The sequence below is a fragment of the Haemorhous mexicanus genome, chromosome 23 (assembly GCF_027477595.1).
Source record: "Haemorhous mexicanus isolate bHaeMex1 chromosome 23, bHaeMex1.pri, whole genome shotgun sequence".
Taxonomy (NCBI): domain Eukaryota; kingdom Metazoa; phylum Chordata; class Aves; order Passeriformes; family Fringillidae; genus Haemorhous; species Haemorhous mexicanus.
This window is the reverse complement of record NC_082363.1, coordinates 853,277-878,148: the sequence shown is the minus strand read 5'-3', so window position 1 is coordinate 878,148 and position 24,872 is coordinate 853,277. Positions and strand designations below refer to the sequence as shown.

At 52.9% G+C, this 24,872-nt stretch overlaps 1 protein-coding gene across 4 annotated transcripts in view; it reads right to left on the bottom strand.

Moving 5' to 3' along the window:
• Positions 1 to 18,733, bottom strand: part of EPHB2 (EPH receptor B2) — a 138,317-nt gene extending 119,584 nt beyond the window's left edge. For 2 of the 4 annotated variants that reach the window (XM_059866544.1, XM_059866545.1), the window contains exon 1: positions 18,574 to 18,733. In XM_059866544.1, the coding sequence (XP_059722527.1) occupies positions 18,574 to 18,658 (85 nt within the window). In that variant the 5' untranslated portion in view covers positions 18,659 to 18,733. The remainder of the gene's footprint in view (positions 1 to 18,573) is intronic. The other 2 variants (XM_059866547.1, XM_059866548.1) reach the window with 1 other exon arrangement.
• Between the last annotated feature and the right edge of the window lie 6,139 nt (positions 18,734 to 24,872).

The following is a 24,872-nucleotide window of genomic DNA, read 5'->3' as shown; positions in this document are numbered from 1 at the left end:
CACAAGCAAGTCTGTGCCTTGGCATTCCATCCCAAAAATCCAGAGGCTTACCCACCCTCCAGTGGTGCCAAAAGGACTCTCCCTCCTTAAAGAGCAGCAATGCATTGAGACAGCAGGGCTTGCACAGCCCAAAACCAAGAGACACCTGCAAATATCTGGCAGGTGCCGCCTTCACAGGTGAAGGCTGGTTTTGCCAGGGCAGTGGGTCCTTCTCCAGCAGCTAAGCAGGACATGATTCCTGCTGACAAAGGTCATTGCATGTCCTCTCAAATCCACCATCAGTGTATTTTTCCTCAGTCCTAAAACATCCTGTTAGCTCACCTGATACTGTGCCTCAACCCAAGGCTGAGGAAGTCCTGGACTCCCCTCTGCATTTCAGCAGGAAATCTGGGCAGGGCTCCTGAGGAGGAGGATGGTGAGAGCAGGAGAGGTGAGTGCCAGGTGACCAGCATGCCTGACCCAAGCTGCCACAGACTACACTGCCACTGCCCCACACCACACGTCCTCCAGCTCCCTGTAAAGGAGGGGATCCACCCACGTCATCAATCCATCAATCCATCAGCTGGGACTGCTCTACACTGCAGGCCTGGAGCAGCTGAGGCAGCTGGAAAGGGACTCAGCCTGGAGAAAAGGAGGCTCTGCACAGCCCTGACAGGAGGGGACAGCCAGGGGGAGTTGCGCTCTGCTCCCAGGGAACAGTGACAGGATGAAAGGGAATGACCTCAAGCTGTGTTGGGGAAGGGTCAGGTTGGGTATTGGGAAGATTTCTTTATGGAAAGGGTGATCACACATAAGCACAGGCTGCCCAGGGCAATGGTGGAGTCACAACTCCAGAAGTGTTCAAAAACCACGCGGACATGGCACTAGGGCACATGGGTTAGTGGTGAACACGGCAGAGCTGCGTTAGTGATTGAGTCTGGTGATCTGGAGGGCTTTTCCAACCTCAGTGATTCTGTGATTCCATGAATTGGGAAGTTCAGCAGGAGAAGATGCTGGAGAAGACTCCTCAGTTCACACAGGTTCAGCTGAGCCCCCACTGCACCAATATAAACCACAGACCTGCTCAGGACATGCCTGTCATGACGCGCAGTGACACATGTGATGGAAAGCCAACATATGATGACACAGCGCCCATGACCCAGCTCTCACCACCACTTTTCTGCCTCTGCCCTGCCTGGAGACCCTGGTACCTGTCAATATCTGTCACTGCTCCACTGTATCACACCCTGCCAGCAGTGAGACAGGCTTGTTACATAATTTTAATGCACAGAGTGCATCAAAGACCCTGAGGTCTCCAATTTTGGACCTCCTAATGACACGGAATGAGGGCTGAATCACTGGACTGGAAGCACGGAGCTGCCTCAGCACTGATGACCTCAGTGTGTGTGGGCCAAAGGGAAAACAGGCCAAACCTGAAACGGCTTTGCCTGTTCATCCAAATGTATCAATTTCCAAAAGCTCATCAAATTTACAATCAGAGTCAACCAGGAAACAGGAGCAAAAGTACAAATGGAAACCAGAGGAGTTTGGGAGTAGATCTTTAAGGTCCCTTCCATGCCAAACCATTCTATGATTCTGCAACAAAAGTTTAAACTATTTTTTTAATATTTATATAAAGGCAATCTAGGAAAACAACAACTTCAACCAAAACCAGCCTCAGAGGAACAAAGTGTTTGTGACAACCACACACACAAAAGGCAATGCATGAGAAATGGAAGAAGAATAAGCACAATTCATATTTTATTGTGACTGGCAGGAAGTGACTAAAAGAAACCTCTGGAAAACCCACATCTGAAGACAAGAAAAAGTTATGATGATGTTCTTTTCAGCACATAGAAAAAATGCTAAGTAAAAATGTTAAAATTCATAGAAACATAGAGAAAAGCATTGAGAGGCCAGGGCTGGAGGGGCTGTCACTGACTCGAGCCCTGCTCCACTCCCAGGGTGATTAACAGGTTTTTTTACTTTAGGCACAGTCAGAGCTTCCCTCACTGCAGTTCCTGGTGTGTGAAGGGTGGCCATGGTCAGCCAGTTTGTGTCTTTATTAGGAAAGTGGGATGTTATTCCACAGCCCTCCAGAGGAAAGGGCTGCTTCCTCCCCAGAGTACCCAGGATTCCTTAGCTCATACATAACTAATGAGCCAGGGAATGTCTGGCTGTAATTCCTTAAAAATCACACACGTTTGCAAGCATTTAGCAAATAACTGAGACTTTGGAAAAGATGCAACAGGGCCACATGGTGCCCAAACAACTCAGCTGTTTTCTCTACAGACAGTGGCCTTGTGGAGGTGGGAGAAGCCCCAGCCATCGTTTATCTTCATTTCTGGCCATTTCAGCGATGACACTTCCATAAACAAGCCCAAGAAACCATGACCACATCAAATTTCTGTGTGACACTTCCACAACAGACATGAAAAATCAAATTCTGGGACAAGCCGCTATCAAACTGGGCGAAAATCACAAGAAAACTTCACAGCCTGGTTCCTGTACTGGTCAAAGTTTGCAGGAGTAACTAGGCAGTGGAATAAACCTGGGCAGCTCTTTCCAGCACTGTTTCCAGAGAGTATCAGCATTCCCTCTGTCACCTCTCCTGTCTGAGTGACCATCACGATAGACAGAGCTCAAAGTCATAGACCTCACTAATTCAGTGGACATTTTCTGGACAATTGTGGACATTTTATGGACATTTTACAGGGATGGCCCACAGTCTAAGGGATCAGAGAATCACCAGGGCTGGAAAAGCCCTCCAAGATCAACCACTAATCCAGTACTGCCAAGTTCCCCACTAACCCATGTCCCCAAGTGCCACATGCACATGCCTTTGAGCATTTCCAGGCATGGTGACTACACCACTGCCCTGGGCAGCCTGTGCCAGAGAATGCTATCTGTGTGTTATATCTGTGTGGGGATGAGCTGCCAGTTGCCATTAAAGCACAAGAAAAGAGAGAGAACTAGAAAATCCAGCACATTTCACAGTGACAGACCCAAGACACCCCAAGGATTAAGAAGCAAGAGCCCATGAGGGGATGCCTGGAGAAGAAGAAAGCTGGGAAGTCCTTGAAGACACTAATGCAGAGCATCTCGGAGCAGAGGGATCACATCTAGTGGATGCACCAGGATTACAACGTGAGGGAATGGCAGGCACTCAAGGTCTCGCTCGGTTTGAAACCACTTCTGGGGAAATAATGAAAAAGCTGATGTATTCCAATCATAAAGAATTAAAGAACAGGAGTATAATTAGCACCAGTCAACATACTTCTACAAGAAACAGGTCTTGTCAAACAAATCTGATTTCATTCTTCACTGAGATTACAAGTCTGATTGGTGAGAGGAGCTATGTAAGAGGCAGGGGAGTGTCTGAGTGCTGGAATCAGGAGATGTGAGGGCAGCCTGGGGAACAGAGCCACTGTGCCAGCCACTGCCTGCGCTCCAGACCAAAAAACATGCTACAAAAGGTGTTAAGAACTGATTAGGTGGCCTGTTCCAAGCAAGAGTTCCCAGCGCTGGACCTCAGTGGGCTCCACAGGAACCAGCCCTGGATTCATTTCTGCCTTAGTCAGCATGATGGAGAGGGATGAAGGAAACCAGTGCTCAGGTGGGTAATGCCCTTGCAGCCTTGCAGAGCATTCTCAAGTGAAGGATATGGGGATTCACCTTCTTTGGCATTCACCATATGAAAAAATAATGCTCCCACTTTAATGCAGTTGTCAATTTTCTCCAGACAGCAACAGAGAGAAAAGGGCCTCTGAGGACAGGCTGATAATCGAGACCAGCCAGGCAGGCAGGTGAGCTGAATTGCCCTCAGCAAGACTTTGATGGGGGGGTTGCTTCCAGCTTACATTAGAAATCCTATTTTTGTGATAATGATTAAATTGTTCAAATCATCTTCAAAGAAAATTTAGGGGGGTAAAAGCCTTAAAATGAATTAAACTCAGCAGTCAAAAACACTGGAAAGCCTGATCTCCTCCAGCAACTGCCCTGGAGCTGGTGTGGCTCAACAGATGTAAGCACCAGGCAGGCAGGAGAAGCTCCAGATGGTCCCAGTGACATGGTGGTACTGATCAGGGACAGCCCCTTGTGCCCAACTCTGGCACCACAGCACGGATGCAGTTCCCACCCAACAGACGTTCGCTATGCGTGGCTCCAGTCCTTTTCCAAGCAGGCAGGTGTCACCCACTGCCACCACAGCTGGGACCTCCTGGCAGCCAGCAGGGTTAGGGCTCTTCCTTCCCTACATTGCTGGGAGAACAGGAGCATAACCATGGCTTTAAGGTTTCCAGGAGAGATGACAGGCAGGAGCACCTATCTACATTATCCCATGCATCACCAGCCCCAAGGAATGACCAAGGTGTGCACACCTGCCTCAACAGTGCAGCAACCAGGATAAGGAACACCCTCAGCACCACCTAAGTCTCCCACCTGGGTATCCATCCCTTCCCTGCCCCTTTGGCACCCCAAAGGATGAACAAAGCTCAAAAGCACATCAAGAAAGTCCCGTGGATGGTGTTAAACTAGGAGCCCTTCCATGGCTGGCATCACACAGGAACGGCATGGTGAGGAAGGTGAAGGTGGGAGCACACCTGAAGCTAGAAAGAGACCACTTGGTCCCCAGACTGAGCTTTAGGTTTGTCAGAAGGATTGGGGAGCTTTAACTCTGGAGCCTTACTCAGCTACAGCAGAGACAAGATAGGTCTGAAGTGTGCTGGGAGATGGGAGAGGGAGTCCCAGGTCCTTGCCTGCCCCAAGATAAGGGAAAATTCTCAGACTGCAAAGAGCAAATCCCTGCAGAGAAAGCCCTCAGTGATGGGGAGGGAGGAGCTGCTGCTGTCACTGCCTTCAGGGCTGCCTCCCCAGCCAGATCCTCTGACATCCAACACTGCCTCTGCCAAGCCAGCCCAGCTGGGTTCCCCCACTGAAGCAAGCAAAACCCCATTCTTTGGGGGCTGCTTTATATCACTGCCTCTCCCCAAAAAAGGTTTAGTCAAAGCAAATGTCAGAGCCATTAAGTGCGAAGGACCTCACAGCCAACCCAGGAATGCTAGGGCTTGATGGACTGTTTATAGAGTCTTTTATAGGAAGGATGGGTAACCTAATCCCAACTACAACATTTTTTATGCTGCTCTGTGAGGGTTCAGCTGTGTGCTGGCACAGTCCCATGCCACATAAAACCACGGAGACCAGCCATGTCTCATCCCCAGCAGAGCCCTGCAAACAGGCAGCAGAAGTAATCCAAGCATTAAAGGCTGGAGAGCCCTGCTTTGGGGATCCCTGCTCACACCTCCACTGGCCTCGTGAGCCTCAGACACCAAAACAAAACATCTCTAGTGAATATTTACTCTGACTACAGCCCAGAGCAGGGCAAAGGGTAACCACCCTTGCAGGACTTGGTCTGGGTGTAGGAGATGCAACAAAACCATGCTCTCAGCAGCAGGGTTCAATGTCTTCCTCTCCCAGAAGCAGCCCCAGAATGAGCACAGAGCCCTCCACCACCCTCCTGAAACACTGGAGAAATCCCACAGCAACATTTCCTGCTTCATTAAAACACTTGATTTTGAGCCAGCCTCACTAAACTGAGATGTTCCAAGTTGTGGATCACCTGCTGTCTCTACCAGGCTGGTGCTCCATGGCTGTAGCTAAGATTGCAGTCCCCAGCACAGGCAAAGTCCTCCCTGGGAGAGGACATCCAAACGTTCCAGCAGACATTGACCCAGGAAACCAAGCCCATCCAGGCCAAACCACGGGGGAAGGGTGTGCAAATTTAACTGTCTGAGAGGGAAACAGAGATTTGCAGGTGGAGAGACTGGAAGGCTGGGAAATCCCAGCCCAGGCTTGGCACAGGGTCACGCCAACTCTGTGCTGCAGGACAGGCAGGTGTAGCAAAGCCAGGCCCTGCTCCAGACCCTCTTCTTAGCTGAAAAGGGAAGAGCCTGGGGGGCTGGAGCAAGGGCAGAGCTGTGACACATTGATGAGGACAGCATAGGGGATGTGCATCATCAGAGTGTGATCGCTTGATGTTGGACCAGCAGGGCACTGCTGGTGGGTGGGATTTCTTCAGACAATGTGAGCATGAAGTTTGTTTCATTTTATTTTTATAGAATTGGAAGAGAAGCCAGGTTTGCCTTTTTCTTATTTCTATTTTTTGGGTCTGTTGACTCATCCATCAGTTTGTCTGCTCACCCTCATGACCCTTCCCTGATATGATGCATCGTCTCCCTCATGGCCACCACACACCCACACATGTCAGCCCACAGCCCTCTCAGGAGTTACAGCTCTGGAGCATGCCAAGCACAACAGCTGACCAGTGACTTCTGCAGTGGACAAAATCCACCAGCACCTCAGAAGCCCTCACTGAGCATGCCCACCACAGCAGCCAGGAGAGGAATGTGTTCTCCCCAGGCTTTTTCTCTCAGATGGGACTTGGACAGCAGTTTTATTTCAGTCCTGGGCAAATGTATGGCACATTCCTGCCACCAAAGGGAAGGAGACTCCAGAACATGTTCAGGTGCATCACCTGAGCCTGTGCACTCACAGAGCTTCTCTTCCAGCACAGACCTCGACATGCCACCAGGGAAATGGGCACCTTGATGGTGACACGTGGGGTGGGCATGTCACCACAGCTCCACGACCTGCTGGCATCCCCTGGAGACCCATGGAGGGCTGAGCGCTTCTCCACCCTCTCTGGCCACTGAGCAGTTCAGGACTGGTGGATGACACACCCAGGGCTGACCTCACAAATCCCTTTTTCTTCCCTTTTCCCTATGTAGCCCACACACTGAGGACCTCCCAAACACAGTAAAACACCAGGTCAGCTTTCCAAGGGCTCAGCACCCACAAGCAGGAGCTCAGGTCATATTTAGGCCACCCAAATTACAGGGCAAGGCTTCTGCTGGAGGGTGACCTGCCTGGTCTCCCCCAGCACAAAACCCGATGGGCAGTCCCTGCCATCCCATCCAAGACACCACAGGGACATCTGGGCTCCACTGGTCCCTCCTGTTGGTGCCAAATGTGCTACTCCCAAAGCTACCACAGCCCCTGGCAGTGTCCCCTGACACATCCCTTACTTCCCAGTCCAAAATTCACCTCCCCTCCCTGCAGCCCCACCTTTTCCTATGCAAGGACCAACAGAAACTGGGAGAAGCAAAGCAGCACCGTGGGACCCAGCCTGGAAAGACTGAACTTCACCCCCAATCCCCAGATAAGGAAGGATGGGCTCCTGGAACAGCAGGGATGAAAGGGAATGCCGCAACGGTCAAGTTGGCTGGCTCAGCTTTGGGCTTGTGCCCATTTTCCTGCCATGTGCACACCCATGAGCCACGAGCATGGGGACAGCCACTTGCCCTGCAGCCCAGAGGGACCAGCCTGGCAACACCTCATCTGCATGTGCCTGCACCTTCTGCCTGTCTCAAAACCCATAAACCAGAGCAGCTCAAGAGATCTCCCCAGCCACTGCTCAGAGCATCAGCAACCTCCTGAGTGATGCAAAGTTTAGCCAAACCTGGGAACAGGGACCAGGCAAGACATGGGAGCAGCTGACAGTAAACTCAGCATTTCCAGAAGATTTGTTTGTATCAAAAGCTGCTGCTCTGAAGCCAGAGCAGGTGCCAGTCACACCAAAATCTCATGGCAGCTATTCAATTTGATGGCATAAGTTTGACATCAGATTAAAAAAAAAAAACCCAAAAGCCATGTGAGCAGCTCCTCTACTCTCTATTTCACCTACAGCCATGGAAAAAGAAATGTGAGGAGCCAAAAGGAGGTTAAAAGCAGGTGTATCAGGGCTGTGTCTGTGTAACAGCAGCACAGCCACATGAAGGAAGCAGCTCCCCATCACTGGGGATGCTCCCAGCAGCCTCAGGACAAAGCCATATCAGTCTCACCCAGCTGCCCCACGTGGGCCCAAAGCAGCACCCACCTACCCCTGGATGGCTCCATCAGCCCCGAGCTGGCCTTGTCCACCCTGCAGACTTGTGAGCAGCCTGCTGCCCTGAGCTTTGTACTGAGCGTGACACAGAGCAGAGCCCACGCTGCCTCTTCAACACCTCCCACCAGCCAGACACCAACCCCTGCTAATACTGCCAACATCCTAATTAGCACCTTCCCTGTGCCCGCCCTGCTCCCAGCTGCGGGCTCTCAGAGGTTCACCAAAGGTGACAGGGGATGGGGACGAGTCCTGGAGGTGCTGGGCACTCTGTCCCCTCTAGCCCATGGCAGTCCCATGCCCTCCTGTGAGTCTGTGTCAAAGGATTCCCATACAGCACCACACCCAGCCTGAGTTTACCCTTCCAGAGCCTCTGGGACCTTCCATCCCCCTGCAGGGGGCTGATCAATACCCTGCCACCAGCCATTCCCCATTTCCAGGCAATGAAAATACTGGAATTGCTCCCCCGGCAATGAAAATGTAACATCCCCAGCTCGCTTTCCCTCCCAGAGCAATGCCCAGGGAGCCACAGGCCTGCTCCCATTTGCCACAAAGGTGTCACGAGGTGCATACAAAAGCTGGAGACATGTAACCAGTGTTCAGACACCTGCAAAGGCATTCTGCAAGCAGCCTTGGAGGTACTTGGATCCTTCAGGAGAGATCCCTCAGCAGAGATGCACAGGAAATGCTTTCCCAAATTAAGTCCCTGCAGCCTGGCCAGCCCCCATCCCTGCAGGCTCTATCAAGCCCGGACATCTTGTTTCACTCCATCCATGCTGCCCCCAGGTCACGCATTTCTCCTGATGGCTTTATCCTCTGATACCAGACAGGCTTAAAAGTAAAACAAGGCTAAGATTTATGAAGTGAGGCTCCCTGTAAAGGTTTGTGAGTCACAGTGCTGGAGCCTGGAAACAGGATTACAGCAAAGCAAATCATGGAACGCCATCGTAACCTCGGCACGGGGAGATGAGACCCTCACGTGCTCCAGCCCAGCTCGCTCCCAGCATGTGCTGTGCACTGCCTGGGGGCTGCCTGGCCAGCACAAACCTCCTAGTGATGGCCGAGGGCTTCTTTGACCTCCCTTCCACAGTCCCCAGCTCATTTGGGTGGCCCAGTCCTGATCCTCAGCAGACTTTTTGCCACACCTCACCTCAAACCAGCTGCACAGGCATTTGTCAGAGCAGAGCACTCCCAGCTCTTCAAAACCACAAACAGGTGCTTTGGACACCTCATCATTCCACAGTGACTTTACTGCAGCCTTCCAGTGCCTGAAGGGCCTCCAAGAGAGCTGGAGAAGGACTCTGGTCAAGGCATGGAGGGACAGGACAATGAGGAATGGCTTCCCACTGACAGAGGACAAGGACAGACTGAATATCAGAAAGACATTCCTCTCTGAGAGGATGTTGGGGCCCTGGCAGAGGCTGTCCAGAGAAGCTGTAGCTGCCCCATCCCTGGCAGCATCCAAGACCAGGTCGGACAGAGCTTGGAGCAACCTGGGATAGAGGAAGGTGTCTCTGCCATGGCAGGAGTGGAACTGGATGAGCTCTAAGGTCCCTTCCTACATAAACCAGCCAATGATTCTATGATTCCAGGACCAAGCCCCCCTCCTGGGGCATCACTCCCACCCAGAAGTCTACTGCCAAGGCAAAGTTTTCAAGAAAGATGGATCTCATGAGAAAGGCTTGAAGCCAAACTCACAGAGGCATCACCTGAGGACAATGACCAGCAAGTGATGGGAGCCAATAGCAGGGAATGATGATGCCAGCTCCATCCAGGAGTACCTGCCATGGCCACACACCTGCAGGCATCTCAGCAGCCCATTCCCGCTTGCTTTGTCCTCAGAGACATCCTGTCCCACCGTCCAGCCATAGGTTCAGTGGCCACTTTGAGGGAACCAGTGGCCTCCTGGGAGGCTCAAAGAGCAGGATCTCCTCTGGAGACCAAGGAGCATCCAGAGACTCCATGTACCCTGCTCCAAGGCAGAGTGCTCCAGTCAGTCCTCCCCTGCTCTGAGAGACTCTGGGATAGGCAGAACCTGCACTGTCTCATCCCAGTGCTTCTCACACACAGCCTGTGCATGAGGACTACACAGGATGGAGATGCCTTCTGTCTCTTGAGTCCCTCTTCTGAAGTTGTTCAGGCTCACAGCGGGTCCTGACAGGAGATATGGAGGATCCAGCCTCCTCTCTGACCCTTTTCACCCTCACTGGTTCTCCTCTCCTCTTCTCAGCAGAGCAGTCCTGCAGAAGCCTCCCAACACAGGTCCCTCCAAGCCATGACATGGACATGCAACCAGAGCTCACCAGGCTCCAACAGGGCTCCACACACTTCGGGGACATATTTAGGGAGCTGGGATGACACCTCCCATGGAGCAGGACTCACCTCAGCCTGCTGCCGGACAGACAGAGCCTGGCTGGGCACAGCTACCAAGCTGCATCACCAGCCTGTGCATCACCAGGGGCACAGCTTGTCCTTCAGCCTGCTGCAGCTGGGTGTCCCCGTGTCCCCAAAGCCTGGCTGGGAGCAGAGGGGATCCTAGACCTTCTGCCTGCCCCTCCTCTCCTGGGTTGGGGGCTTGGAATCAGCCACAGCCTACCCAGGAGCCCAGCAGCTGAGCCCGTTGTTCCCTTTGTCTGGCCCTGGGAGCACCAGCCCACAGCAGCTTGAGGTGTCCCCCCTGCCCAGGGACACTCACACAGCTCGAGGTGTCCCCTCTGCCCAGGGATACTCACACAGCTCGAGGTGTACCCCTGCCCAGGGACACTCATACAGCTCGAGGTGTCCCCCCTGCCCAGGGACACTCACACAGCTCGAGGTGTCCCCCTTGCCCAGGGACACTCACACAGCTCGAGGTGTCCCCCTTGCCCAGGGACACTCACACAGCTCGAGGTGTCCCCCCTGCCCAGGGACACTCACACAGCTCGAGGTGTCCCTTCTGCCCAGTGACAGACACACAGCTCAAGGTGTCCCCTCTGCACAGGGACACTCACACAGCTCGAGGTGTCCCCCCTGCCCAGGGACAGTCACTGAGCTCAAAGTGTCCCCCCTGCCCCCTGAACTTTTGCCTCTGAGGATGTTCACATGCTCAGCCACATTTGCCTCCTCCAACCCTCACAGCTGCTGGGTAAGGACCGGAGCTCCTCCCCTAACCCAGCCAACAGGCCCCAAGGTGAACCTGGGGCTCGGGGAAGCTCCTCTCCTCCCCAGTTCCAACCAGATGCTCTTGGCCTCTGAAACTCCGAGGAGGGCAAAGGCAAGAACCAACAGGCATTTTCCAAGGGACCTTCGTTGGCTGTCTGGACAAAATCAAGAGCCTGTGGAAGGTTAAAGGTGTCCCCCAGACACAGGTGCTCAAGGCCATGAGCACCCAGAGCGATGTGGACCTCCCCAGAACTCTGCCTTGGACGCCGCAGATTTTGAAAGCCAAACTGGGAGCTGGGGGCCAGGGAGACCCCACCAAGCTTGGACATTCAGTGTGGGAGCCCAGAGAAGGCACCTTTCCCTGTTTCCTTTCCAATGCCACATCTGCCACAGGAGGCTGAGCCAAAGGGATTCCTGGTTTCCATCCCACCTCCTGCAGCGCACCAGGATGCTCAGGGAGCACACCAGAATCAAGGGTACCCAATGGCCCGGGTACCCAGGACGGGGGAGGGCTGGACTTCACCCTGCCCTGCCTCCACCCTCCATTGCTCCTGGTGTGAAACCTTCTGCTTGAGAACTGCAGAGAAAGGGAAAAAATATAAAATAAAGGACCATCACCCTTTCATCAGCCGCTTCTTTACACCTCCCACAGTGCAATGCATCTCTGTGCCCCCTCCCTCCCCAAGCTACATCTTTCCCCAGGCCCCTCTCCCCTGTACTTCTTCTGTACAAGCATCTTCACTCCCTTTCCCAGTCTTTCCCAGGTCAGAGCTGATGCTTTCAAAGAGCCATCCACAATGACTTTAGGATCTCTTTCTCAAAATGCTAATAAGTAATTTAAAGACTGCCACTGTGCATGCATGGGTTTAGGGTAATTTTTTCCATGTGAATCCCTTTTCATTCATCCCTGACTACATTTAATCGGCCACTTTATAGCCCGCCTATCCAGTGTCATGAGAGCCTTTTGCAATATTTTCAAGACAACTGTTGTTTTTATCATCCTGAATAATTTTGTATAATCTGCAAACACTCTTTGCCTTCCTATTCCCACCCCTCTCTACTTTATGAATACATCACCAGTGCAAGCCTCACACTGACCCCGTCCAGTGGGAAAACTGACTCTTTGTTTCCCCTTCTTTAAGCACATTTTAATCCATAAGAGAGTCCTTCCTCTAAAATTACTGCTCTGGAGTCTCCTGGATCACCCAGGGAGGTCTTCTTAAAGGATGCTCGTCTCATTTACTCTGGCTCAAATATTCATTTTATTGACTTATTGTAAAATATGAGTTCTCCTGCCATCACTTCAGAACAATCTCCCAGCCCTGTCCTGGGAAGGAAACCTCCTTGGCAGGAGTCCCTCTGGCCACTTGGGGTGACACTGAAGTCATCCCCCTCCACGCCAAGGGCTCCATCCTGCACATTTAACATCCCAATACCCTTTTGTTGAGGGGAAACTTGGGGGATAAACATTTTCTTCTCTCAAGTCATTTTTTAAACTCCTTTCAGCCTGCTTTATATGGCTTCACATTCACCAGACCACAATTTCTGAATTTTTTATTTTCTCCCTTTAGATACAACTTCCACTTTACGAAGAACATTTTTTTACCTCAAATGACCTCCTCCAATTTGCCATTTAATCAAGTTTGGTTGGTTTTTGGTTTTTTTTAGGAAACTCATGTTAAGTGGCTGCATGAATTTATTCTGAGGTTTAATTTAATTTTCTACATCATGGGCAAGTATTTTCATATTTTAGCTTCTCCCTTCAGTCATCTCCTTCACTTTGCTTTACTCAGAGACCATTACTATGTGGTGTTTTTAAGTGCTGGTTGCTTTATGGATGCCATGGTCTGACTCTGAGAGAGGTAACGTGGAAAGAAGATAATTTATTGGACCAACTGAGAAAACTTCACCAACTTGTGGAGCTCCCCAGCCCCTCCTCATGCCCATTGGGAGATTGAATCTGTTCCTGTGGAGCAGATCTGATGTCTTGTGTGTGGTTGCTCAGGTCTAAATCCAGAGTTCATCCTCCTGTGAGCTCTCCAAAGAACCACAACTGTTCTCAGCCACTAAACCCATCATTTCTGAATGGGACATTTGGGGACGCACAGACGAGCCCCAATTACAGTTGTGTTTTCTGCCCTCATGGCCTGCTCCATCTTTCTTTAATGCTTGGCAGTCAGTGCCACACTTCCTGTCAGACCTGATACTGCTCCCTTCATCCCAAGCAAGGAAATTCAGGAAGGGGCGAACAGCATGATCCTCACTTACTCCTTTCTCTCCTCCTGATTATCTCAGGGGGCTGGCATGCCCTGCACAGCCACCCGTGTCTGCACCCTGGCACAACCTGCCATCCATCCATCCAGCAGGTTCCTGAAGCAACTGACATTGATATAAAGACATTAACAATATATGTCTGCACAACATCTCCAGGCACCTTTCCTTTCTCACAGCCTCTCTCCTGCTGTCACCTGGCCTCCAAGGGGTCCCTGCCTACCTCCAGCATTCCCAGTGCTCCCTAGGGCTCCCTCATCCCTGGCTACAGGTGGGCAGAGCCCCTTGGAACTCCCCCACGCCCTCCCTCCCTCCCGCCCAGCCCAGGCCGCACTCAGCCCCTTATCACAGGAGGCCCCATCCTTTCCCTTATCTAATGGCTGAATTTTTGCCTCTGAGGATCTCCCTGCTCCCCCCATCCCTACGAGATCCAATTGGCAGCTGTGCTTTACCCCGGTCTCTCTATAAACCAGATCCAGGTATGGGAGGGATTACAAACCAGGGTGGGAGCTGACGGGTCTCTTCCTCGGTAAAAATGGGATTGTGGCAGGATGGGAACCCCACTCCCAGCCAGAGCCACCCTCATTCCTATCCCAGCAGGGCTGGCGTGCGGGGAGCAGGGGTGGAGGGTCAGGCTCTCACTCATCCCTTGCCCCAAAGCACTCAGGCCTCGGGAGCTGTCACAGCCTCCACTATTTACCCAGATCCTCAGGCAGTTTTCTGAGTTTCCCACCCCTCTTTCCAGCAGCTCAGGTATGTGCACACAAAGGGCCCTGACTAGTGCAGGCAGGTCCTTAGCCCATCTCCAAGGGGACGGCTGCTCCCATCCCTTGGGGACAGCCCCAAACCCCTCACAGCATCCCCAAGGCACAGCTGTGTCCCCTTCACACCCTCTGTGGGGTGACCTGAGGAGCGGGGGCACATCAGTGGCCACGCCAACCCCGAGCCCTTGTCCCCTACAGCATCTCCTCCCTACGCTTCTGTCACCCAGAGAAGCTGGAAGTCAGCAGGTATTGAGAGGACTGCTGCTCCAGCCTGGAAAAGCCACAGAACAGAATAGTGAGGGCAGCAACATGGATATTTAAATGAGGCACTGATTTATTTGGTCTCCAAAAGGAACTTTCCCTTTTGCTGCCCCTATAATGCAAAGGGTAGGTGGGTGCAAGGAATGTGTCTTGTCAAAAATTAACCCAGGAAATGGAGGGGAGGGGAAAGCAGCAGGAGGGAGACGGGTGGCACAGAGCCAGGCCAAAACCACAAGCTCTGCTCTGCTCCTCAGTCCCACTTGTCCCAAAACATTTGCTCCCCTCTCACTCTTTGGAGAGCTTTTGCAGATCTGGAGCTCAAGCTTGCAGGAAGGATCAGCTCCTGACATATCCTGTGTTTTTTCCTTGGACCTGCTGCTCTGCTGCATCCCTCCAGAGCATGCTAGGCTTGCTGGGAGGCTCTTGCAGCTCCCATGCTTCTGGCACACCTGGAACATCCACCTCCATGGAGCACCAAGGTCAAAGCAATGCTCTGGTGTGACTGTAACTGTGAAGAGATGGCTCAAGTCTTCCTCTACGGAGACCCAAAAAAGATGGATACACAAAGGCCCAAACCAGCCCTGTGTCCCTGGTATCTCCCCGCACCCCATGTGGAGGTGCTCAGCATAGGTACTGGAGAAGACACTATGTTTTAACATTGCACTATGTTACAGCATAAGTGAAATTTAACACACTGTATACTACAGAATCACAGAATATCCTAAATTGGAAGGGACCCACAAGGATCATTCAGTCCAAATCCTGGTCCTGAACAGGACCCCCCAACAATCCCACCATGTGTCCGAGAGTGCCATAAATATTATGTATATTATAATTCACTATTAAATGTGCAGAAGCACTGAAGTCCTGTCTCCAGCTTGCTTGGAGGATGGGCAGGGATGGCCGTGTCCAGCACCTCAGCCACAGCACGCCCTGGGAATACCCACACCAGGAGTGGATACAGCCCTCCTGCCCCAGCATCCCTCTCCAAGCCCAAGACTGGGTTTAGGATTAGGATTACTCAGCACAGTTGATGCTCAAAATCGAATCCCTTCACCCGTGATCCTGTTTCCCAGCAAAACTTGTGCCAGGCAATTCTCCATCGCCCATTGGAGCCTGTTGCTGCCTCCGTGCTGCTGGCTCTGTGCTGCCCACACCCTCACTGATAGCAGGGCCATCTCATGTCTCCTTTTGCATTTTTGGCACAGGGCTGGCTCTCCTCCAGTCCTCAGGAAGCTTGCCAGCACTACAAGGTTTGTGAAAAGTTAACTCCACCAGGGTGAAGAGCGCCATCGGCTTGGTTTTCCCTCCTTGCACGTGAGTTAACCAGGCTGTTGATTTTAAAATACCTCCATGTCCTTCCCAGCTCCCCCCAAAATACCTCGGGAGCGTCAGTCCCGCGATCGGCGTGCAGCCTACGCAGCAGGAATACAAAGCGGGGCCGTTAGCGATAGCGACATTGCCAACTGGTGTGGGATCCAGACCCCTCCAGGACTCCTTTGTTCTTGACTTTCTGGTTTGGGTTTTGTTTGGTTTTTTTTGGTTTTTTTTTTTTTGAAAAACACACAAAAAACTTTCCTTTGAGAAGCCTGAACTTTCTCAGCTGCAGACACATTACCTTCCAACTGCCTTCACAACTATAGGCAATTCCTAACCTCTGCTTTATGTATGTTGTCATCCACCTCCCTGTTTTCCATACTGATTTATGTTTCACGTTCTTTTTACATTTCCTTTTAACAGAGACGGTTTTAACCAAACAGCCTTCCCTCCCGAGCCCGAACCATGCGTTTTGCTGGCCAGTGAGCAATCAACTTCCAATTTCCATGCACACTCCTGTTTATATTTCCTTCCCTATTGGCTTTGTTTCTAATTAAGGTTTCTTAAATGCAAGTGAATATATATAGCGCACAGAGAAATATAAAGCATGTAGATAAATAAACACCCCACACACAGCCACACTGACTAAGGCTGCGCTTTCAACCACGGATCCCAAAGCACTTTGTCATGTTCATTAACAAAACCTCGCAGCTCCCTTGGGAAAGATGCTTGGATTATTTTACGCCTTGTAATTAGGAAAACTGAGGCATGGAGGAGACAAGTGAAATTACCAGCAGTACAGAAACGCTCTGTGACAGAGCTGAAAACAAGACTCAAGAGGCAGGATCCTCCAGAATTGTAGTTTTCCCCTGAACAAGCTTTTCTGCCCCCATTTTGGCACTGGAATATGCTGGCGCTGGTGATGGAGGGCATTGCCACCGTGGAGGTTCCCTGCAGCCACGGGAACACGGTGGGTCCAGCCACCACATCCATGGCCAGCAGCTACTGTTGGGTCCATCTGTCCACACCAAAGGGATCCAGAGCATTCAGAGGTGCAGGTGGACACCACATCCAGACACTTGGAAGCGGTGGGAAGAGGCAGTTGCAGAAAGGAAGGAGTAGAGGCACGCCCAAAGAGCTGCATCCCACACGTTTTCACCTTGCCAGCTCTCCAGAAGCCTTTTCCTGGAAGGCTAGATTAGGGATCTGGCTGCCCACACCAGCCCTGAGAGTGACTATCACAGCCCCGTGACACACACAGGGCAAGAGGCAACAGCAGGGGCATGGGGGGACCACGCCAAACCCAAACCAACACAGTCAGCCCCAGCTGGGAATGGCCGCTGGAAGTCCACTGACCATCTCCCTGGAAGCGTCCCCATCCGTGGAGGAGCACACCTAAGAGCAATCATCTCGAGCGGGTGAAACACCCCACCTGCACTGACCAGCCCCTCATTCCTAGGTATACTCCCCATCCCTTGGCACTCATGCATCCAGCGCCTGCCACTCCTGCCATGATGGTGGGAAAGTCACTCATGCTCCACGAACACATGCAGGAACCCCAGGAGCCAGCCATTGACCCACGGCACCGGCTGGCAGCACCTCCTGGGCAGCAGGAGGAGCAGGCTGGGGTGGAGGTGTCACCCCATCCCTGCCCAAGGCAGCCAGAATGCCACAGCTGGCAGCATCAGCTTGTCTTGGTCAAGTGCGCATGGGCCCCGCTGGCCGAGCCCAGAGCCCCGTGGAAGTGTCAAGGCCACCAGCGGATGGGGCCAGACGTCCTGCATGGACACGTATGCTCTCACAAACACACTCCTCACCCCAACCCTCCCCCCCATAATTAAAACCATGCTGGGCTCATTTGAATAGCAGAGCTGGCGAGCACTCTCCGCTGCAACGTAAATAGTCCTATTTATGCCAAGCTCCCATATTGTAAATATCACGATGTATAGCTGGCCAACCCATGAGTCATCTCCCAAAACTCCAACTTAATAAATGGTGCCTCATCCATGTTCCAGACAAACACCGTCCGAGTGGCTCCCACTGCCCGGCACACACAGGGCCAGCACTGGCCACCCAGCCTGTCCACCAGCCCAGTGAAGCTGGAGGGACAGCGGAGCCACCCAGCCCCTGCAACACAACCGTTCCACAATGGACAGGCATCCCTGGACCACGCCACTCCAGGACAAGCCGGTTTTTGGCCTGACACCTTGCCCTCGCTCCTGCCCAACCCAGTTCTTTGGCACTTCCCAGGGTGTCCATGCAGCGAGCGGGTGGGAGCAGGCAGGAATGGCCGGGATGGTTGGGGAGCAGGAGAACGAGTCTCCCCTTGCACGGACCCCACCATGGGGCTCCCACCCAGCGCCGTCTCCGCACACCCAGCCCTGGAGCTCCCCACCTGCCGCCTCACACTGCTTTGTCTGAGCACCGGGGACCTCGGCGGGGAGCTCGGCTCCTCCTGGGGACGCCGAGAACGCCACGGTGCCAACGGGGAGCCGGCCACCAGCTCCAGAACGCTGGTAAGGCCCGGCGGAGGGGCACCCCAAAGACTCCGCCGAGAACAGCAGCGGGCACGGAGTGGCGAATCCCGGGCATCCCTGGGGGACCCTCTGCGGTACCCAGGGATGCCCACTCCGGCGGAGGGATGGCGGGGAGAAGGGCGGCCAGCGTTCGGGAGGGTCTGGGGGCGGGGGGGGGGGGGGGGGGGGGGCACACGCGACATACCGGGCTCCGGCGGCGACACCTCCAGCCGGGGTAGCACTTGCCCAAACTTCGCCTCCCCTCCGAAGGGCGTGTGGCGGGGAGAGGGGCAGGGGGCAAAGTGCCACCCCCCAAAAAACGGGAAAAACCCGGAGGGGGCTCGCCCTACCCGCAGGGCCCCCGCCCCCCGCGCGCCCCCCTTACCTTCCACGGCGGCGAGCAGGGGCAGGAGGGCGAGGGGCAGGCAGCAGAGCCACAGCGGCCCCATGGTGCGCGCCGGGCCGGGCATCAGAGGCGGCGCGGCCGGCGCTCCATGGAGGCGGCGGAGCGCAGAGCGCAGAGCCCAGAGCCCCTCGCTGGGGCCGCCGCCGGCGCGGGCACGGCCGCGGGCACGGAGCGCTCCGCCGGCCCCGCCGCCACGGCCGGGCCAAGCCACCGCCGCCGCCGCGCGGGGGACGCCCCGCGCCGCCCGCCCCGCCCCGCCCGGGGCCGCGCTGCTGGCGGGGGCGGCCAGAGGGGGCGGCGAGGGGGGGGCAGCGGCGGAGGGGGCGCGGCGGGGCCGGCGGCGGGCAGGGGGCGGCGGGCGGCGAGCGGGCGGCGGCTCCCCCCGGCCCGCCGATGGTTTCTCCCGGAGCTGTCGATCATCCAGAGAAAGCCGTGATTTCAGCCCAAATCCGCCTCGCCGGGGCTCGCTGCGCCGCCGGCACCGGCGAGGGGGCGGAGGGGCGGGGGATCCCGGGGGGATACCCCCGCCGCCGCGCCCTTCGCGCCGCCCGCGGCCACGGGCCGGGCATCTCTCCCGCGGGGCTGAGCCCCCGCAGCTGCCCACCGGAGCCCGGGGGGCTGTGGCGGTGAGGAGATTCCCGTCTGGAGAAGGGGACGCGTACAGCAGGATATAAAGAAAGAAACAAAAATCCAAGGAGTTGGTAAATCCAAGGCTTGTTGTGGGCAGCCCTGAGCCCCCGCACACTTCTCCTCCACCATGCCACTGCAGCCAGCCAGGAGAGAACAGGATCCCCCCCACTTCCCACGTGGAGAAGTTGTGACTTGGTCACAAGCCCCATTGACACTGCTGGGGTCAAGCAGGACCTTCCAAGAAGGTGCAAGCTGAGACCCAGCTCCAATTATGCATCGCAGCGCTCAACAGGCCTCAACTTCCCCGATGCCTGGGAACCACATCTGCCCTGTGGGCACCTCATGATCCACACCCTCTTCAGGGCTTGCCAGGGAGGTTGGGCCCAGATGTCTTTAAGGTCCCTTCCAACCCAAACCATCCTGTGAATCCATGACATGTGGCTGCTGCCAGGACTCTTTACCCCAGGAGTTCCCCTGCCACCTGACATCGCACCTCTCTAGTATCCAGATTGTACCCAGCAGTGCCCTCTGCTCACCCCCCATAGCTGTGTCCCAGCTACTGGTGGTTGAGCAGAAGGTTTAGGTGCATCCCACAGGAAGCACTTGTGTCCTGGAACATCTACCTAGGGAGGTCACACCCTGCACATGGATCTCTACACAAGCTGTGCCAGGTTCATAGGCCAGGACCTGAAGACCCACTGCACCTCCAGGATGGATTCCTGTCCCTCAACTCCCCATGGAAGGACATGGAAAAAACAGTCTAGGCTCCACTGTGCTCTTCCTTATCTCTTTGATGCATCAGCAGCTTGAGCACCTTGGGTTCTCTGCCTTGACCTACCACAGGAAATGATTCCACAGGAGTGGTTAGTGGAGGTCACAGCTCCCTGATGGTGTTGGCCACATGCATGAGCCAAATGGTCTTCCCCAGCTCAGGCTCTGGTCTGCTTTGGGAGTTCCTGTCACTGCAGATGTTACTGCTCATCCAGGCTGGCCCCACATCCAACATGAGAACCCTATGGCCCAGCTCCATCATGTGTGGAGAAGCTTTCATCTTTAGAAGCTCTTTTGGGGTCACTCTTGCATTGAGGAAAGAGGCTGAAGGCCAGGACAGCCAGTGGCCTTGCTTCTCCTTCCTTCAGATGTGTTCTTCTCCACGGCAAGGATCCCAAGGACCCCAGCAGTTACCTACAATTCCAGCCCTGTACCAGGCTGCCCCACTCCCTGCTGCTCTGGAGCAGCCAGCATTTCCTATCAGATGTCTGAAAGCACTCACCATTTCCAAACTCGTCATATCCTCATTTCAGTCCTTCTGGATGCCAGGGCTGTTATGGTCCTGCATGTTCCCAAGGATCCATCAATGTTCCAGAGTGGAAGCCTGGAGTCCAAGAGCAGCAGCCCAGCAGTGTGTTTGCCAGTGCCCACCCAGACCCTCAGGATTTTCTTGAAGCTCTCCAGGCTGCACTACCAGACACAATGGGAATTTTGTCCCAAGGGAACAATCACTGGAGACCTTCTCTCTTCTCTTTTGAGCTCCCCCTTAGGCTGTTGCTGATGGAGATGGACTACGCAGACTTGTCTGGCTGCTGCACTGACTTTGAAGCTCTTACATCCTTTCTGGAATCTGGTTTGTGCCCTGAAGATGCTCTTCACAGCCAGTCATGAACTGTGAGCACTGGTCCCACCTCACACCTTCACTCTGCTCCCAGGAAGGGCTTTCTATGACTGCTGCATTTTCTGGCATATATGGGAAGGCCTGCCAAGGTTCCACTGCCACCCTCACAAAGTTGTTGTTCCCAGTATCCACCTTCTGACCTGAATCCCACAAGCTCCTCTGGTCACCATGTCTCAGTATCTGAGCAGACCAGCAAGTGCTGCAAAGCACCAAGCCATGACAAGGGACTCCAGGCCTCCTCCAATGTCCTTCTCTGCACCTTCCATTCACTCTGCACCAGATTTAGTGGCTGCAGTGGAGGCTGGCCATGGACCAGGGAGCACTGTGCACCCTCACTGCTGTCCTCAGCCACACTGAGAGCTGATGCTCTCCTTGCTGCCATCTGGTGACAAGTGGCCTTGGAACTGTGTCACATGGACATGGCCACCAGCAGGCAGCTTGGATGTGGCCAGTTGGAAGTCAAGTTACACTGGTTTTGCTTGTTCCTGCTGGCCACAAGTAACCCTGGGGCAGCACTGCCACAGGACACTCAAGCCCTGCTGCAGAGAGCATCAGATACAGTCTTGATGGGGGTCACATAAATGGGACAACCACCCCTCCAGCTGCACCTACATTTTGGTTTACATTAAAAGATGGTTCCCAGGCCGACAGAGCCAGGAGAGATAACGTCTAGGGGAACATTAAAACAGGTTTGATGGTCTCACATTTAATGCTGCATTTTCAGGTCCTGATGCAGAAAGGAAAAGGTCATTTGCACATGAAACCCTTGGCCCATCACACCTGGAGAAGGTGGCTCCCTCTCACCCTCTGTGAGGTTCAAGAGGTGCAGCAGGTGACAGCTGGGAGTCAAGGGAGGCCCCAAGGAAAGCAGCAAGTGGTGACACAGAGCTGTCAGGCACAGACTCAAGGCTCAGTGCAGTCATCTTTGGTGATTCCAAGGAGCCTCAGCTACCAGAAAGATTCAGGAGATGCTTCTTTGGTCCAAGGAAGCTACTTGGTCAGTCTCAATGCCCCAGCTGAGGGAGAGGGAGGTTTATGTGGGATGGGAGAGATGGGGAGTGAGTCCCATGCTGGCACCTAGAGTAAATCTGCCTATAAAGTCCCACCAAAAGCAGACAGGGAGCTGGTCCAGGGCCACCGAGAGATGTCCTGCAGAGAATCAGCACCCTTGGTCCTGAATCAACACCCTTGGTCACACCTCTGCACGCAAGAGGAGGAAAGCTTTCCAGGTCCTGGCTAAATCCCTTGGCCTCCAAAGAACCTCGAGCTTACCGGGGCAGGTTGGGAAGAGGAAAACACGAGCATATTTTTACAGAAATTGGAGTCTCCCTGCAGCAGAAAATCCGGTAAAAGCAAAACCCAAGTGAAAAGCAGCTTCAGCTGTTCTGGCTCTGGCTGTGACGGACTTGGCCCCAGGCCAGTGAGTTAATTCTGCCTATTAACTAATAGTATAGTATTGTCGGTAAAGATTCATTTCTAAACTTATGTTTTTAAGATATCACTTATCATTTAAACACTTAACTCCTGATCCCCAAACATGTACAGGCATCATGTAGCCCTGCAGCCATGCTGCAGATAACCAAAGCCACCACTGGCTGGGAAGGCCGGGCAATGTTTAACCCTTTTTCCCCTCTTTGTTTGAATGATAAATTGTCAGGAGTAGCACTTTCCAGAGGAGAGCAGGTCCTCCCACTCGGGGACCACTTATTATCACCTACTTAATGTTCCCCAGTTCAGCAGGGATGGAGGAACTGTTCCCAATAGGGGATTTTTCTAACCTCTGTGAAGGGTGTGTGAACAGCCGGAAACCCCATGGATATCTGTGATTGCAGCCTGTCACCACCAAGGGCCTCCCTCTGTCCTGTCTGGCCTTTCCCAGTCACCCCAAGTGCTCTGCAGGCTGGGGACAGGCAGGTCTGGTTCTTCAGGAGAAAGGGTGAGAGCAACAGGGGCTCCCCACCTCCAGGCTGAGCCCTTGGTGCTGCCCAGCACCTTTCAGCTCAACATCCCCACTCTGATCTGTACCACAAATCGACAGTTTCCAGGGATCTCCGAGCTCTCCCACACCATCCCAGAGCAAACCAGCACCTTTACCAGTTACACCAGTCACCAGCCACCACTCCAGTAGGCATTGGCTGCAGCCCCCACTCTGCCCACCCCACCGGGGACACTGTGGGGAGGTTTCTCTGCGCAGAGTTAAATAAAGTTTAACCTTTTACATCCCTGTATGCTTGCTGAGGGTACCTGGTCCTGGATGGCTTGTGCTGAAACGTGACACGGGACTGCCCCACCTCACTCAACCTGTTTATCCTGTTGCAGCGACCTGAGGAGGGGGAACCAGCGGCTCCCTCTCCCCTTCAGCTCTCTCCTCTGGCATTTCTGAGCAGAGGGATTCTGTGTGTACGAACCCCGAGCTCCCGGGTACCATGTGAAACAGAGAGGAGGAAGGGCAGAGGGTGGCACTGGGCAGCCGAGCATCCTCCTGCGTGGGACCCCAGGAACGAGGCAGAGGCACAGAACAGCTCCAAGCGAGGATTTCATCTCTGCGGGGAGGGGCTGCGCTGAGCAACGAGGAGCAAGGGCTGGAAGGTAACCCTGTTTCTGTTGCTGCTGCAATGTCTGAGGGTTTAGAGCCTTCAGCTAGATTAGGAAGGAAAAGTCAACTGGCAGATCACAGTTACGATTTGGAGAGTTCTCTGCTCAGAAAATGAATGAAACTTTTGAATGGTAGCCATGGGAATAAATTAAAGAGAAGAGGTACTTTTGAAGCATTTAAAATAGATTTTGAACCGTAGAATTGAGCAGGAAATTTGGGATATTTTGTTTGACAGCTAATTTGAACCCAGGTTCAGAATTAAAAGTAATTTTAGAAAAATAAAGTTCATAAAAGTGTCTTCTTGGGGACTGCAAAGATGTCAGGTCTTCCTGAAAAATTTGTTTTAGTCAATAAGCAGGATCATAGAGAGGCAGGAAGGAAAAAAAAATGAAAATAAGGCAAATTTAAATAAAACCATATATTATATATTTATTTTTAAATAAAAACAAGGATTTCCTCCTTTATAGACTTATATAATCATTAAGGTTGGAAAAGACCTCCAAGATCACCAAGTCCTACCTTTGACTGAGTACCACTCCTTTTCCATAATGTAGAGAAATGTGACAATCAAGTATATAAACTATTTCTCTATGTTTCAAAAAAAAATACGCCCAACATTTTAAAAGGCTATTTAGATGTACAGCAAAGAAAAGGTGGAACCATCACCAGAATATCATGTTATATATAGCAACTTAATCCAAAATACTTTACAGCCATGAGGCATGACTGGCAGAAGATGGGGTTTGTATTCTGGAAAATATTTTCATTTTAGTGCTTGGTTATAGCCAGAAATAACAATGTTAGAGAATAAATCTGCCCAGGAGATAACCTGTGATGAAAAACTGCCAGGCATTACCTACTGACAGGGGTAACGACATAAAAGGATGCTCGATTTAATTGCTGTCATTTGTAAAGGTTTGTAAAAGAAAAGGATGTAACCCAAGCTATTTTGTGGCAGGGAACCCAAGGTCCAGAAGTCTTCCAGAAAATAATTTTAAAGTTGTTCAAAGGAAGGTGGAAAAGCTGAAAAGTCACACTCGGGTCTGTGTTTAATACTATAAAATTACAGGGTGGCATCCTTGAATTTGAGAATGATGAAATGGCATTTAATAGGAAACTGGGGGAACCAGGGAGAAAACTACCTGTCAATGCTGGTGTTAAATACAGGAGCTTTGCAAATGCTTTAGGACACTATGAAAAAATGCAACGTTATGTGTTACAACTACCTTGTCAATGCTGGTGTTAAATACAGGAGCTTTGCAAATGCTTATGGACACTATGAAAAAATGCAAAGTTATGTGTTACATTGAAGGCTCTTGTGGGCAAAATCCCCAGTGCTTGGAGGTAGCAGGGGTTTAGGAGAAGGCAAATACAGGATCA